At 41.6% G+C, this 13,919-nt stretch overlaps 1 protein-coding gene across 2 annotated transcripts; it reads right to left on the reverse strand.

The window, feature by feature from the left end:
• Positions 1 to 576: 576 nt before the first annotated feature.
• pkd2 (polycystic kidney disease 2) lies at positions 577 to 9,592 on the reverse strand. 2 transcript variants are annotated; one of them, XM_080837818.1, is made up of 15 exons: positions 8,763 to 9,592; positions 8,570 to 8,683; positions 7,852 to 7,985; positions 7,157 to 7,407; positions 6,708 to 6,932; positions 6,008 to 6,236; positions 5,574 to 5,744; positions 5,102 to 5,283; positions 4,613 to 4,733; positions 4,414 to 4,512; positions 4,151 to 4,272; positions 3,933 to 4,050; positions 3,374 to 3,534; positions 2,346 to 2,493; positions 577 to 2,041 (listed from the first exon to the last, which is right to left on the reverse strand). In XM_080837818.1, exons 1-15 carry the CDS (start codon positions 9,211 to 9,213, stop codon positions 1,826 to 1,828), a joined length of 2,742 nt encoding a protein of 913 aa, XP_080693944.1. In that variant the 5' UTR covers positions 9,214 to 9,592; the 3' UTR covers positions 577 to 1,825. The 2 variants fall into 2 exon arrangements, with proteins under 2 accessions (XP_080693944.1, XP_080693943.1); XM_080837817.1 differs by having other exon boundaries at positions 3,374 to 3,537.
• Between the last annotated feature and the right edge of the window lie 4,327 nt (positions 9,593 to 13,919).

The following is a 13,919-nucleotide window of genomic DNA, read 5'->3' on the forward strand; positions in this document are numbered from 1 at the left end:
GAACTAAAGCTATACTGTTCTGACTGGAGAGTGTTGCTTACTGATGACAAACTTGCCAAAGACTAACCGTGCAGAATTGGTCTTTGGTCCATTTAGATGTTCTAAAAGCTGTTTAGTGATTTAGTGGGAATATATGTCTGTTTGTTTTAAACACATCACTTTGAAGTGCTCCAAATGTCAAATATGAACGGGTTAATGATGGTCTCAAGGACTCATTGCTGGCAGAGGTCAGTGAGTTCCCGACCTTAAATCCAAAGGTCTCACATCATCATAATCTCTCTTAATCAGTTTAATCAGTCCACATCAACAAACATCAGTCGGTGGATTATCATAACACGATCTCATGGTCTGCACACACATTTCACACCATTGCTGTTGAAAACCAAATCCAGAGATTTAAACTGAAATCCTTTAAACCCCCTACGGCTGTTCACACCTAAATTATTAGCGATAGGACTCCGTTTTAATGTGAGGAGCCCCTGAACTACATGAAGTTAGATCACAACTGAAAATGGTCTTTCTGTGAGATTTTATTGAGCATCAGCACAGTCTCAAGATAACATCAGGAAATGATATTAAACACACTCAGGGTTACATTAATTCTGCAAAGTACAAAATAGTACCAACAATTTCACATGGGCTTCCCATGAACCTAAGATGCACTCCAAATCGAAGTTTGTTACAAGTTACAATGTGTACCATATGTGTTCCAATATAAAAGAGTTAACTACCACCAAGCTTTATATATAAAACAATACCTAACCAAATGTGCCACACTTTTGTGTACCTTAAATATAAAAATGAATTGTGAATCCAATATTGGTAGAACCTGCATATCTAATCATAGATAAAATAAGACAAAGCTCATGCCTCAAACAATAGGAACGTAGATGAACATTGTGAAGGTAGGCTGTAGCTCCCTTTAAATTCATCATAACACAAACTTTGGCATTGTCAAACTATGGACATGCACCCCAAAATAATCCACAGGAAACTCCACCTTGTGACATTTACATATGGATATGGAATTGTGTTGCATAAGCTTGATAAATGCATGCAATACTGAGTGTAACTCAAAGAAGGTGCGTGATTAACAGGCAGACTGCTGCTCTGTAGAGTGAGACTTATGGTGCCTTCACTTAGCTTTTTCATCCCCAAAGTTTCACACCATGCCTTCAGTGCTTGCTGATCTGAGGAGTTGTGCAAATTGCTTCATCATATAGTGTGATAATCATATCAGTCATCATGTAACACTGCATTATTCATTATTGTATAATAATAGCACAAATAACACTATTGGTAATGGTAATACTGCCTTCTGTTCTGTATTGCACAGATGTGAACACATGCATGACTCCTTCATAAGATTAGGCATATCAATTCAGATTTGAGCTCAAACTGCACTTTCTTTGTCCTACAGATAAGCAAGCAATGCAAGCTTGACTGAAGAAATAGTTGTATTCTGTGAGCAGGAGCTATATGTGTGCATAACACATGTATTTGGTACATGTTTCTTTCATCCTAGTCCGTTCATAATTATTCATTGGCCTCATGATCAATATAATGAGAGGAATGTTTTTTTTTTTGCACTTTGGAAGTTTTGTGCTAAAGATCCGAATCCACTTTAACAATGAATAGCATTCCAGGGTCGGGTTGCTAGTTGGTATCTAAACATTTTAGCCTGGCTAAGTAGTAGAGGGACCATCTGTTTGAATTCTTTCTCTTGGTCATAATTATTGTAATTATTATAATCAATGAGCTATTTCTTTCATTTGGTCCCTGGTCCAGCATATCTTTCATTGTAGCATCACAAGGGGGAGGAGTCTCACACGTTGCCCCCGGCGTCAGTTCCCTCAGTGGACAGTGAAGAGGGCGGGCGGGCACTCCGTGGGCGGGGCTGAGCTCCGGGACTAATGGGAGTGCCCTGCTGGTGACTGACTTGGGAGATGGTATCGTCTGACTCCCAGCGTTCCAGTTCCTCCCTCACCAGTCTCTCCATCTGCTCTCTGTGCTGCTCAGGGTCCCTGCCTGTGCGTTCATCCTGACAGAGAGAGAGAAAGAGAGAACTCAAAAGTTGTTTTGTGGAAAACAGGAGGACAGTGACAAGTCTGACAAATCAATGAAAGGTATTGTGATCAGTGATTGCCCATAGTGCTTTGACTGAAGAGTAACAATGTAATTCCAAATGTCACACATGAATGTCGTTTAGACAACCGTCAGGAGTCACCTAATCAAGCTACTCTATACTATTTGCACATTCACTGAAGATACAGAGGGAAATGCACAGAACAGTGCAACCCTGCTCTGATCGGTTAACAGTGCTGGGCTTTTGGTTCTCTCCTCACCTCGGTCATTCCATCCAGCAGTCTGCCCAGCACATCCTTCCTCTTCAGCTTGGCTCGCTCCATGGCCTCCAGCTTCACAATGACGGCGTCGATCTTGGACACGATACTGCCGATGGAATGCTCCATACGGTCAACCCTCCGCACCAAGCTGAGTGGGTGGAGGGTAACAGTCATAGTTCATAACAGACATTCCGGTATATTTAAACATATAAGTAAGCTTTCATGTAGGGGAATATCATTTGAGGTTCCAAATTAAGGTAAAATTCCCTAAATAACAAGAAAACTGGGAAGTACTGCTGCATTAAGGAACTGAAAATTCAACTTGAAATATACACAACCAAACCTTTAGTTCTTGCCTGCTTCTACTGTATAGGGTGTACTTGTTTATGCTGAATGTGTTGATTAGCAATATATGAATGTGTTGATAAGCAATATAGCACTCGTGGGAGTGGGGTAGGTAAGGGATAATCCCACGGGTGGTGTTCGGCCGTAGCCACCGGGGCCGTAGGCCCACGAGTGCTATATTGCTTTTATAAAACAATTCTACCGTCAACAAATTAACATTTCAACACGAAGTTATTGATAAAAAATGGTTTATTTCGCCATTGTTTCTCCTCAACAAAAAATAGTTCCATTGTCAACGTCTTGGTTTGGAATTTTAAGAATTTTGAATTAACGGTTATCATCAACGCAAATTTTTCATGGCGGAGTGATTCATTATTAGCTGTGAAAAGTCCCGTAACTGTTGGTATGTTGACGAATAACCTATAACCTATAGGAACGTCTCTCGTCCAATCAGAAACAGCAAAATTACCCGATAGAACCCAATTGTTTTATAATATAAACTAGGCTTATACAGTACATCAATATTTGCATTCATGGGACAAGATGCAAAGAAGGATGCAGTGTTGGAACAGTTTGGGTAATGAAATTAAAATGTCTATTGAACTGGTATGCCTTGTATTGAGAGACTTAGCTAGTGGCAGTGGCTCTGGGGTCTTTAAAGGCACTGGCTCTTGGATACTTACACTTGGAACTCCTCATAGGACACGCCTCCAGAGCTGCTCCCACGACGACGTGAACTGTGGCCACTGTCCTCGTCATCATCCTCCTCCGAGTCTTCCTGGCTACGGGAAAAGCTCCGCCCACTCATTGGCCTGGGCAGTGTACTCCGCTCCAGATCCAAGTCCTCCTGGCGTGTGTGCGAGAGACACTAAGTATCCGAGTGTGTGTGTGTGTGTGTGTGTGCGTGTGTGCGAGAGACACTTAGTATCCGAGTGTGTGTGTGTGTGTGTGTGTGTGTGTGTGTGTGTGTATGTCAGTGTGAAAGACATTGGGCATCTAAGAATAAGCATACATACCAACAAACACAGTATCTGAGAAGTCTGTGAGTGTGTGTTTGGGTAAATCTGTGATTGCATGTGTGCAGACATACTTTCTTTGTGTAGGAAACACTGAGTGAATAAAGTTATTTTGTTCCTGTTCCTTACCAAGCCATAAGAGTCTTCACCTTAACTTCTATGTCTACACCAAAAGCTCTACTGTTTCTTTTTCTCACTCAACCATACAACACCGTTTGTCACGCACTCTCTCTTTCTCCAGGTCGTCTCTCATCTGCTGGTGCTCATGCTCAGTCAGCTCCTGGTCTCCATCAAGGTCATACTTGGCAAAGATGGCCTCTATCTCAGCGTCTGTGTGTCCCTTTCTGCAAGACACAGGCATTCTCACACTCATTACTGCACTCAACGCAAAGACAAAGTTTTAAGAGCATAGTTTGACTTTAGTTTAGGCATGGCTTTAGTCACCCTTTGAGGTCCTGACGGAGCTCATCAAAATTCAGCTTCCCTCCTGCCTGACGGAGACTGTCTGAGATGTCGTCCACAGTGGTCTTTTTCAGTCGCAGTTTCACCATGGCTTTGTAGTACCCCTGACAAAAAGCACCAAAGGAAAACTACAATTGCGCTGTCCACTACACATACATATATAGTTTATAACTCACGCTCACTGTTAGTGATAGTAGGTGCAAATAATGACTTTACACATTGAAAGTTTCTTTCACTCGTCATACCTTCTTGATGAGGTCGCTCAACTCCATCTCAGACCGCTGTTGGGACATGTCTGTCTTCACTTCAGAATAGGTGTCATTAATGATGGCCAAAAACATGTTCTGGCATACAGAAAGGAGAGAATATAAATCACCCAAAAAAATGGCGTTGCGTTTATGTGGCAATCACAGTAACTCAGGAGCTCCAACTGAACTGTCTTACCAACAAGATGAAAAACATGAAGAAGACAAACGAGGTGAAGTAAATTGGTCCGAGAATCCCATTGGCCTCTTCAATCTCAGAGAAGTCAAAGTCTCCCAGAATGATACGGAACTGTGTGAATCTGAATGTCAACACACACTGGGTAAGCTTGTATCACTTATAAGACATAGGTCATCATCTAAACACCATCTTCAAAACACAAGGACAATTTTTTAGCTAAAGTTACCCTGCTTTTATTTTTTTTTATTTGAACTCTCTTTGTGATATTGTGCCTCTGTTTCGCTTCCACAAATAGATTTTGCTTTCACACAAGCTACATCACAACCAAGACAGTACTGGATGTTACAGAAGGGAAGGCCATAGTTAACAATCCAAAGACCAATCATTCATTCTTTTGAGATTAAACTATAGTTTGACGCTATGTACTGTGTGATGTCATCACACGACAAACAGACGAATAATACACACACTGCAGCCAGAATAACTCACATGCATGCTTGGAAGGTACTGAAGTCATTCACTTGGGTCCCAAACACCAGGTAACCCAACTGCGCATAGGCCAGGAAAATGATGAAGAACATGATGGCAAAGCCAATGAGGTCCTTTGCACAGCGGGACATGGTAGTGGACAACTGGCTCATAGTCTTGTTGAAGTTAATGAACTTGAAGAGCTATAGGTAACAGGAAGTTCATATCAGCACAGAGGAACATAGAGTGCACATTTATTTTTGCTCAGTGGTTAACAATCAATTTGAAAAAGACCTTAGCTTGTGTACTGAACTGCAGTAATAGCAAACTGGTTATACGAGGGTAGTGACATGAGGGTAGTGAGTAGTCTCACACCTTATCCAACCATGATGCCTTCAGGGGGTTGTACAGAATGCCACAGCAGTGACATAACTAGGCATCAAATCATCCACCACCTTACCACACAATCCAATTGATCAAATTATAGTCTCACCTTCACCCAGGCGAGGAAAATGATGACAGCTGCCAGGTTGTTGAACTGCACCTGGAGTCTGGCCAGGGACACAAAATTGGGGTAGGTGGTGTGGTTCTCCAGGAGGTACTTCAGGTTACTGTTCACCATGGCTGTCCTGCAGATGTTCATGATGATGGCCGGGACACACAGCTGATGGAGGAGAGCAGAAGGGAGGATGAAGTGGGGTGCTCAGATATTACACATCAAACAGATTGACCATATATGCAAAGCTGATGGAGCATCACTGCATGGATATGTGGAGGTTTTAAGACCATACGTGGACATTCTCAAGGTATGTCTATGTGTTTCGCTCTCGGGTTATGGCATTTGTATAAATACTCATTTCACTTCTGCTTAGTCATCTACATGAGGTGATACAACGGGTGGTATGGATAGTTCAGAAAGGCGCCCACTATGATGATGAGGACATCCAGGCAGTTCCACAGGTTTTTGAAGTAGTGAAGGCGGTGCAGAAGAATCTCCAGGGTCTCCTCTACAACATAGTAAAGCACAAAGAAGCAGAAGGCCACTTCACACAGCCCCACAAAGCAGTCCCAGCTGGACGCGTAGCGAATCAGACGCACAGTCTGGAACTGCCAGGAGGTGACAGCGCCCCCTGTGGCGGGGAACTCAATCACTAGCCTGAGGAGGATAGAGTGAAATCATGTCATGAATGATGTTGAATGAACTGATTAATCAATTAAAGACACACTAGGCAACACTGAGGTATGTCTAGCTTTTGTATCATCTTCAAATTCACTTTGATGGTATATGGTTATGTGAAGGTCTAAGGACACTAGTTAGCATGTTGGCAAGCTTTTATCAGTGCTAGTGGGGCTGTTGGTGCTCTAAGTTAGTTATCTCGTTTTAGACTCATTTGCGACCATTTCAATTTTGTACAGAGTAAACATTCTCTATGCTATTTCAAAGTCTCTGTGTGTGTTTATGCGTGTGTGTGTGTGTGTGTGTGTGCATGTGTTACTGAGAGAGGACTTAATAATAACAGATGAAAGCACAAAATGGTAAAAGCCTTAAAGAATTGCAAGTGCTGTACAACTGCCAACAAGTGTGTGATGAACTTGTGAAATTGTATAATGATGTCAATTTCCGTACCTGACAATGCAGAAAAGATTGATGTTTCCATTGTATACAGAGAAGTCCAGAAACACTGCCCTGGTTCCGCGGTCCAACCAAAGATTGTCTTTTAGCACTTTCAGCTGATTGGCTGACTCATCTCGGCCTCGGGACAGGTCCTGGTAGTACCCACCCCCACCATAAGTGGCCACCTCCCCCCAGTGGCTGCCTCCTCCCATGCTGCTCTCGTCTGAGTACACCCACCTGGGAAGCACAAACGCTCACATCAGCTCCACCCTGCTAGGGCAGTTTCCATCAACAATCTTGACATACAGTATGTCTTGCCTGCACACATTAGCCTACAGTATCCAAGAGTGTATAACATACTGTACCTGGAGCAGGCTCAAATACAATACACAACAATAAGTAAACAAACATTTGAACTGCTGTTGACGCCACTTTGCATAAAATGTTTAAAATATACATACGCAGTGCCCTTCTTGAGCCCGAATGCTGCTTTGTCTTCACTGGTAGAAGAGTACATGCTGTAGCATTCCTTGACCTTGTCCCTCAAGTCTTCATGGACAGTGCAAGATTCGTTTCGAACTTTGACCTGGTAAAGACGTGGAACCCCCAGCAGGAGGTTTTCGTAGTAAATGAGGCTCTGGTTTTCCTGAAGGGTCTTGTTGTTGTACCACACCTCCCAATACATGCCATTGAGAAAGGGCCCATCTGCAAACTGGAGAGACCACAGGCTTTCAGTTGCATATCACTTAAAAGACTACATACCTCAAAATTGTTGATGAGACAAATAGAATAGCAAAGACTAGGGCCTGAAATTAAATGTCAGTGTAACTTATCTTTAAAAATGATACGAAACCTTGGGTGATATATTGCAATTCAAACCAATCATTTTGTACAATCCTCCTTTTCATTATACGACTCATTATCACATACAGTTTATTACATAAAACACTTTGTTTATTATAATCAGTGTTAACTTCACTACTAGGGGTGTGCAGCAGTTTCAGTGATTTTTCCCTTGCCATATTCTTTAGATAGTTTCATACACCTGGGTCAGTGTGTATCACAACACTTACTCTGCCTGCGTTGCAAACCCTTAGTTTAGGTAAAGGGAAATGTCCGCAAAATGAATGTCTGGTGAAGTAAAATTGATTCGTACCCTCCAGAAGTCATCCATGGAAGAGATGGTTTTAAATGAGGTTGGATCTCCACTGGCTACTGGTGTGTCCAGGAAGAGCTGAGACATTACTTTGGTGTAAAAGTACATGTTGGTGCTCACCATCCCATATGTCACTACAAAACACATTTAAAAAAACATTAGGCAAGGTTATTGCTTAAGCCAACCTGAAATTGCATTGACTTGTTAACAACAGAGAATGATGTAAGATATCAGCAGAAGCAACCTGCAAAGGGTTCTGTCAGAAACTTTCCATCAAAGAGTTCTAAGTAGAGCAGCGAGGGTTCTTGAGTATACCCTTTTTTTAACAGTGTTCCTAAATCATTCCTCTTTTTGAATGTGCCTGCCTTCTCGCCAGGAAAGGATTTCCTGAGCCACCCCAAAAAAAATGTTTTGGTTCTCAGCCTTTTTTCCGCCTTCATGAATTCCTTCCAAAAGAGTGCGGGCAGCAAAGAGAAGGAGCAAGCGAAATAGACCAAGACAGCCAAGCCAGATGAAGTCAACTGGTGTCCTACTACTCCATGGCCTTGGGACAGCCTACTGCTTAACATGAGTCATATGCAACAGGATTTCAGTGCTTTTGATACAGAAAGCAGTGGTTTCACTTCACCTTGTAGCAATTATCACACAAACAAACTACCATGAATATTTGAACTATTTCGAATAATGTCTCTGGATTGCATATATTAGGGTCACTTACAAATGCAGAGAGTGATGAGGAAGACGATGTAGGTGATCATCTCGCGGAGAACATTCTTCAGGTATCTCTCTCTGCTACTATCACTGTCCTCTAGGAGCCGTGTACCCCACAGAACTGAATGGAAACGTGTTAAATGAAAACAATGAGATATTCCACATTTCAATTTAGCAAACAACAACTGGATTTTACATACTTCTTATTTTTTCAAGAATCCTCTTTCCACAACTACGGTGATCATGCCTCTCTTGTTGGGGGACATCCACAATAGGTGTTGGGTAAAGTCCCCTGTGTATCCGCGTACTGCTACCCCCAGTGAAGCTCCCAAGACCGCTGCTCCCACTGGTACTCGAACCCGTAGACACGGATCTTCGGCCAGGACTCGCCGGCGGCCAGTCCGATTCCATCATCTCTTCTTCGGGCTCGAACCCTGGGTTGTCACGGCTCCAGGCTTGCCTTGAGCTTGAGGTAGGGGGTGATGGCGTCCCCGGAGTTGCTCCAGGGTCCAAGTTCTGATTATGTATTCTCTCCATCTCAATGCCCTCGCTTGGATCTAGTCTATGCGGCAAAGATACACCCGCGGCGTCCGCTGTTGAACGGCCACTCTGATTTTGTGACTGATTAGTCTTGATTCGGGGGGAACTCATGGTTTGTTTTAGTACAATCTGAATTTTGCTAAAGTAGTAGTCTAGATTAACTAGAATCCCTAACTCACGTTAACAGATTTAGATAGATTCCCCAATCCACGTTTACAGACGCTGTGTAACTCCCCCCATAGTAAACAAAGTTTAAACTACCTATTTGAAGCAAATGTGAAATGCTCAAAACAATTACAGTTATTTCGCTTCACTGTAATGCTATGCTATAGGCATAACACTTCATCGATTGAGCATGAAAAAACCTAAATTCAACTTAACTTTTTAGAGGATTTTGAAGCGTCTTCGCAACTGCGTAAATATAGTACCAGCAGATCAAAAGTTATTTTTCTGATTAACAATCCCACAATCTAAAGTTGCTTACAAAGAAGCAAAACAAACTCTTCGTTTTCAAGACAGCCATCTTGTTCCCAGTTGTTCCCCCAAATCGGAGAATCTCATTTGTTGGGGAATCAAATTACATTAGAATCCGTTGCGTCACACCCACAGTGGCACGAACCTATGGAAAATTCAGTCACCGATTTTACTCCTCAGACTAAAACTTTTTTGTTTGAGCGAATAGGACAGTTTGCAGTGTATAAGTTTGCTGTTTGGCAGGTCTACTTTAAGCTGCTCGTTGTCGTTTTTGATCCATAAACTAATTGCACAGGGTACTGCTCGAGTATGTGCGCAAGAGTTCACCTCGAAGAAACATCAAAGCCGCCAATGTATCTCTCCTAATAACGTGTTGTGGACTGCTGCTGCTACGCAACGCCTCACCTATTTGATCGGCGGTGGTGCACTGAATGACGGGCTTCAGTATCCCTCACACATAGTTCTGCACGTTATCGCCTACATTCTACATCCTGTAGGTCTGTTGTTCCCAAACTTTTCATGGTAGGCCTCTCTTTCACAATGAGAAAAGCAAATGCGCCCACTTATCCAAACACCATGGTGCATGGATTAAGACGCTGATAGCGCCTACTACCTTTTTTAAATAATAAACTGTTGTGGAGCTTATCTTAAACATTGTTTCTACATTTCTACATTATACATTAGTTATTAACACTGAAATATTAGGATAATTAGTTGGCTATATTCATGGTTTAAGCTTTAATGCCTAAATCACTGTGCATTATGGAAGAGTTTTTCAGACATCACTTTGTTACCTCACAAAGTCTTCAAGTATGTCTGAACAAGTCTGCACTGTTTGTCTAAAAAGGTTGTGGTGGTATCACCTGGGGATGTAGACATTCTCACATTTTCCTGAACCGCACCAGTCGACTAAAGACAAGGTGGGCTGAAAACAACATAAGCTCTCTGCAGCTGTTTATACATGAGACTAAGAGTGAAACACCCGTTTGGATTGCAATGTGCAGCCAAGATTGAAATTAAATTAGTTACCGAAGTGCTGATAAACAAAGCTTAATTGTCAAGCATGGCTAAGCGCTTTCTCATCATCTGCGTCAGCATTGCCTGAGGTTATATTACTGTTGCTTATTCAATCATTATCTTCCCTATCTCTCCGCAGTTTCACAACAGGGAGCGTAATATTACCACAAACACTAGTCTACACCTGCATGTTGTTCCTGCATGATTCTTATTGATTTCCCCCTGAAAACATCTTTGAGACTCGGTGTGTTCTCATTTCACACCTCAACCATGAGAGTCGACAGTGCTTTTACGGTGGCGGCTGTTTTTATCATCTGTGCTATATCACATTGTTCAGAAGGTATGCCCGTCTTTATTCAATAGAAACTAAGTATTTCACATGGCTCAGTTTTGTTCAAGAGCAAGAAAAATTTAAATATGCAGACATTACTTTTTGTGTGACCTTTTGTTTTACATCTTCCATCCGTATAATGGAAAATGGGGTTGGACCTATATATCTGTGCTCTTCAAGTGCATCTTTATTTATTTAGTTTTTGATGTCTTTGTAGTTGTTTGTTGTTGTGTAGCCTATGTTTAAAAATGTTTAACTTAAATGTATTACCTTCCGCAATGGCTTTTGTAGGCTACAGAAACAAACCTGTCTCGTTTGTTTTTACATGTAAAACGCCCTGTATTTGCAAAAAAAATGTATTGCATTACTGTTTTCAGCAGTCCACCAGCAGCAAGTGGACTACAGTCCCCCATTTCTTGAAGGCTCTGAAATGGATGTTGAGAGTGAAGAAAGAAGCAGTGGATGTGAGATTCATGAATTAACCACCAAAGAAGCCTCACTCTCCCTGGCAACTTTGCCAGCTACCACAGAGCCTCCCACAGCTTACGTCAGCACCACAACACCTCAAACCACAAGATCCACCCGTCCTTTTGTGTATCGTGGGGAGTCCCTGATGATCTACATGCCAAGGGGAGGCAAAGAGTCACCCCAAAACTCTGGCAGCACAGCTCTCACTGAGGCTCAAAGACGCTTCCTGGGTATTTTGAAAACTGCTATTATGAGAGCAGAAATAAAAGCTACAGTGGTCCATGGGAGGCGTTTACAACCCATCAAGCCTGAGATGAAACCAAATCAAAACACTACAGGTCAAACATCGAACAAACCATTGAAACGTATGATGGCTAATCCTGCCTCTCCCATCCCTATGCCCAGAAATGGTGAATTTGATCAGTCCAGTTGGTTGCAATCTTTGCAAAATAGGCGTGCTAGCCAGGCAGGAAATCAAGGACCATCTCAAAATGGATCTCCTCAAAGTGGATCAAACCAAAACAACTTGCCCCAGGGTGGATCTCCTCAAAGTGGATCAAACCAAAACAACTTGCCCCAGGGTGGATCTCCTCAAAGTGGATCAAACCAAAACAAATTGCCCCAGGGTGGATCTCCTCAAAGTGGATCAAATCAAAACAACTTGCCCCAGGGTGGATCTCCTCAAAGAGGATCAAACCAAAACAACTTGCCCCAGGGTGGATCTCCTCAAAGTGGATCAAACCAAAACAACTTGCCCCAGGGTGGATCTCCTCAAAGTGGATCAAACCAAAACAACTTACCCCAGGGTGGATCGCCTTAGTCTCTCGTAAGTCTATCAACCCGTGATAAAAGTATATCATGGTCCGTGAGTAAGGAAAATAATTGAATTGCTTGGCCAATGAAAGACTTTAGATCAAAATCTCCAATCAAACTTCCTCTAGTGTGGAAGCTATATTCACATATTCTAAGGGAAAATGGTTCCAGACCTGGAAATTACTTAGCTGAAAATAACTTGCACCAGTCCAGACTCAATGTTTCAAGTCAGTCCTGACTTGATGTGGTTAATGATGTTTCAAAGACCTCCTGAATAACAGTTCAGATGGTCAGGTGATGTGTTTAACATGTTTAATTCCAGACATTTCCCTGTTTTTGCATAGGTGTTGAATATTACACTTGGAGTTAAGGTTTACATGGATTTTCTATAGGGTGGTGATGATTTCTCATTGGATTTTCCTCTTCTACACTTGCAAAGTGCTCAAGTAAAGAATTATGTTCTTTTTTTCAGAAACTACAGAAAAGACACTCTACATACTTTCTTTTTTAAATGTTTCTCTGAAGCTCTCCTCATCTTCTTGAATCTAATGCAAAAAGTTTAATGTTGTCTTTTAAGAAACTAATAGAAACAATAGATCAGGCTACACAATTCACTGTGCACATGCATGTGTGTGTTGTGCTTACTACATTCATTGGCTTACAATGCCCTTTTGCTTTGACACCACTGTGCTCATTGAAACCACATTTCAATAAACAAATGTAATGATGTAAACATTTCCACTTCACTGCTGCACGGTTATGTGAAGCTCTGAAATGCATTATAACTGCTTTCTTCGAAGATGAACATTCATTATAGATATGACATTAGAAGTACAGCGTCTTTCGTTGCCGTGGAGCAACCTGAGGAAAAAAGCTTGGCTTTCACATGTGTAGTTGACAATCTATGTGGCATGAATGGTGGTAATCTTTACAAATAGGCCTACTCTGGAATGGATTACCACATGGGCCTATGGTATTTGTACTGTAAAAGTAAAGAAAGAGAGAGAAAGAAGACATGTACTGAAGTGCAGGTGCAATTCAGTGCCATCCAGTTCAATCAAGACCTCTAGAACCTGTTTTCAAAGTTTTCAGGGCCCGAAAATCCCTGATGTCGTGGGGCTGAAAGGCCAAAATACAGCAAAGCTTTATTAAGTTTACTTTAAACTGTAGTATTTATCATAGTGGTGCTAGTCATTTTCATAGTGATCAAGTATAAGCAACATTATAGTCAAATTCAACTGTTGAGTTGTCCTTATCTAGAAAATGTCTGGTTTAACTGCCTGTATTGATGCTACCACTGGAGAAATATAATCATTATTTTGTCACTTGTAGGTCTGTAGTTTCTTCACCACTGTGAAAATAAAAAGTCTGAAACAGCCGATTACTCTAAACATGTGTTCCACCTAAGAAGTGCCCCAAGCTCCTGCAGTGGAAAAGTGCAATAAGACAAAAAGTGTTGGACAAAAAAGTCAAAACTACAATGTTAGCTAATGCAAATACAGAGCTAATGTGGTGTAGCAAACATACCATTAACTTTTAACCAACTAAGTTAACAACAATGTTAAGTAACATTAGCTATGGCAAATGTTGTCTGTATTCCATAACTAGCTGACTATCAAAAAACATCCTAACAGCTTGTTAGCATCATGATCAAAATTGACACTCATTGTCGTATATACATGAGGAATATATATTTTTATATTCTATATAAATG

Source organism: Sprattus sprattus (genome assembly GCF_963457725.1).
Source record: "Sprattus sprattus genome assembly, chromosome: 4".
Taxonomy (NCBI): domain Eukaryota; kingdom Metazoa; phylum Chordata; class Actinopteri; order Clupeiformes; family Clupeidae; genus Sprattus; species Sprattus sprattus.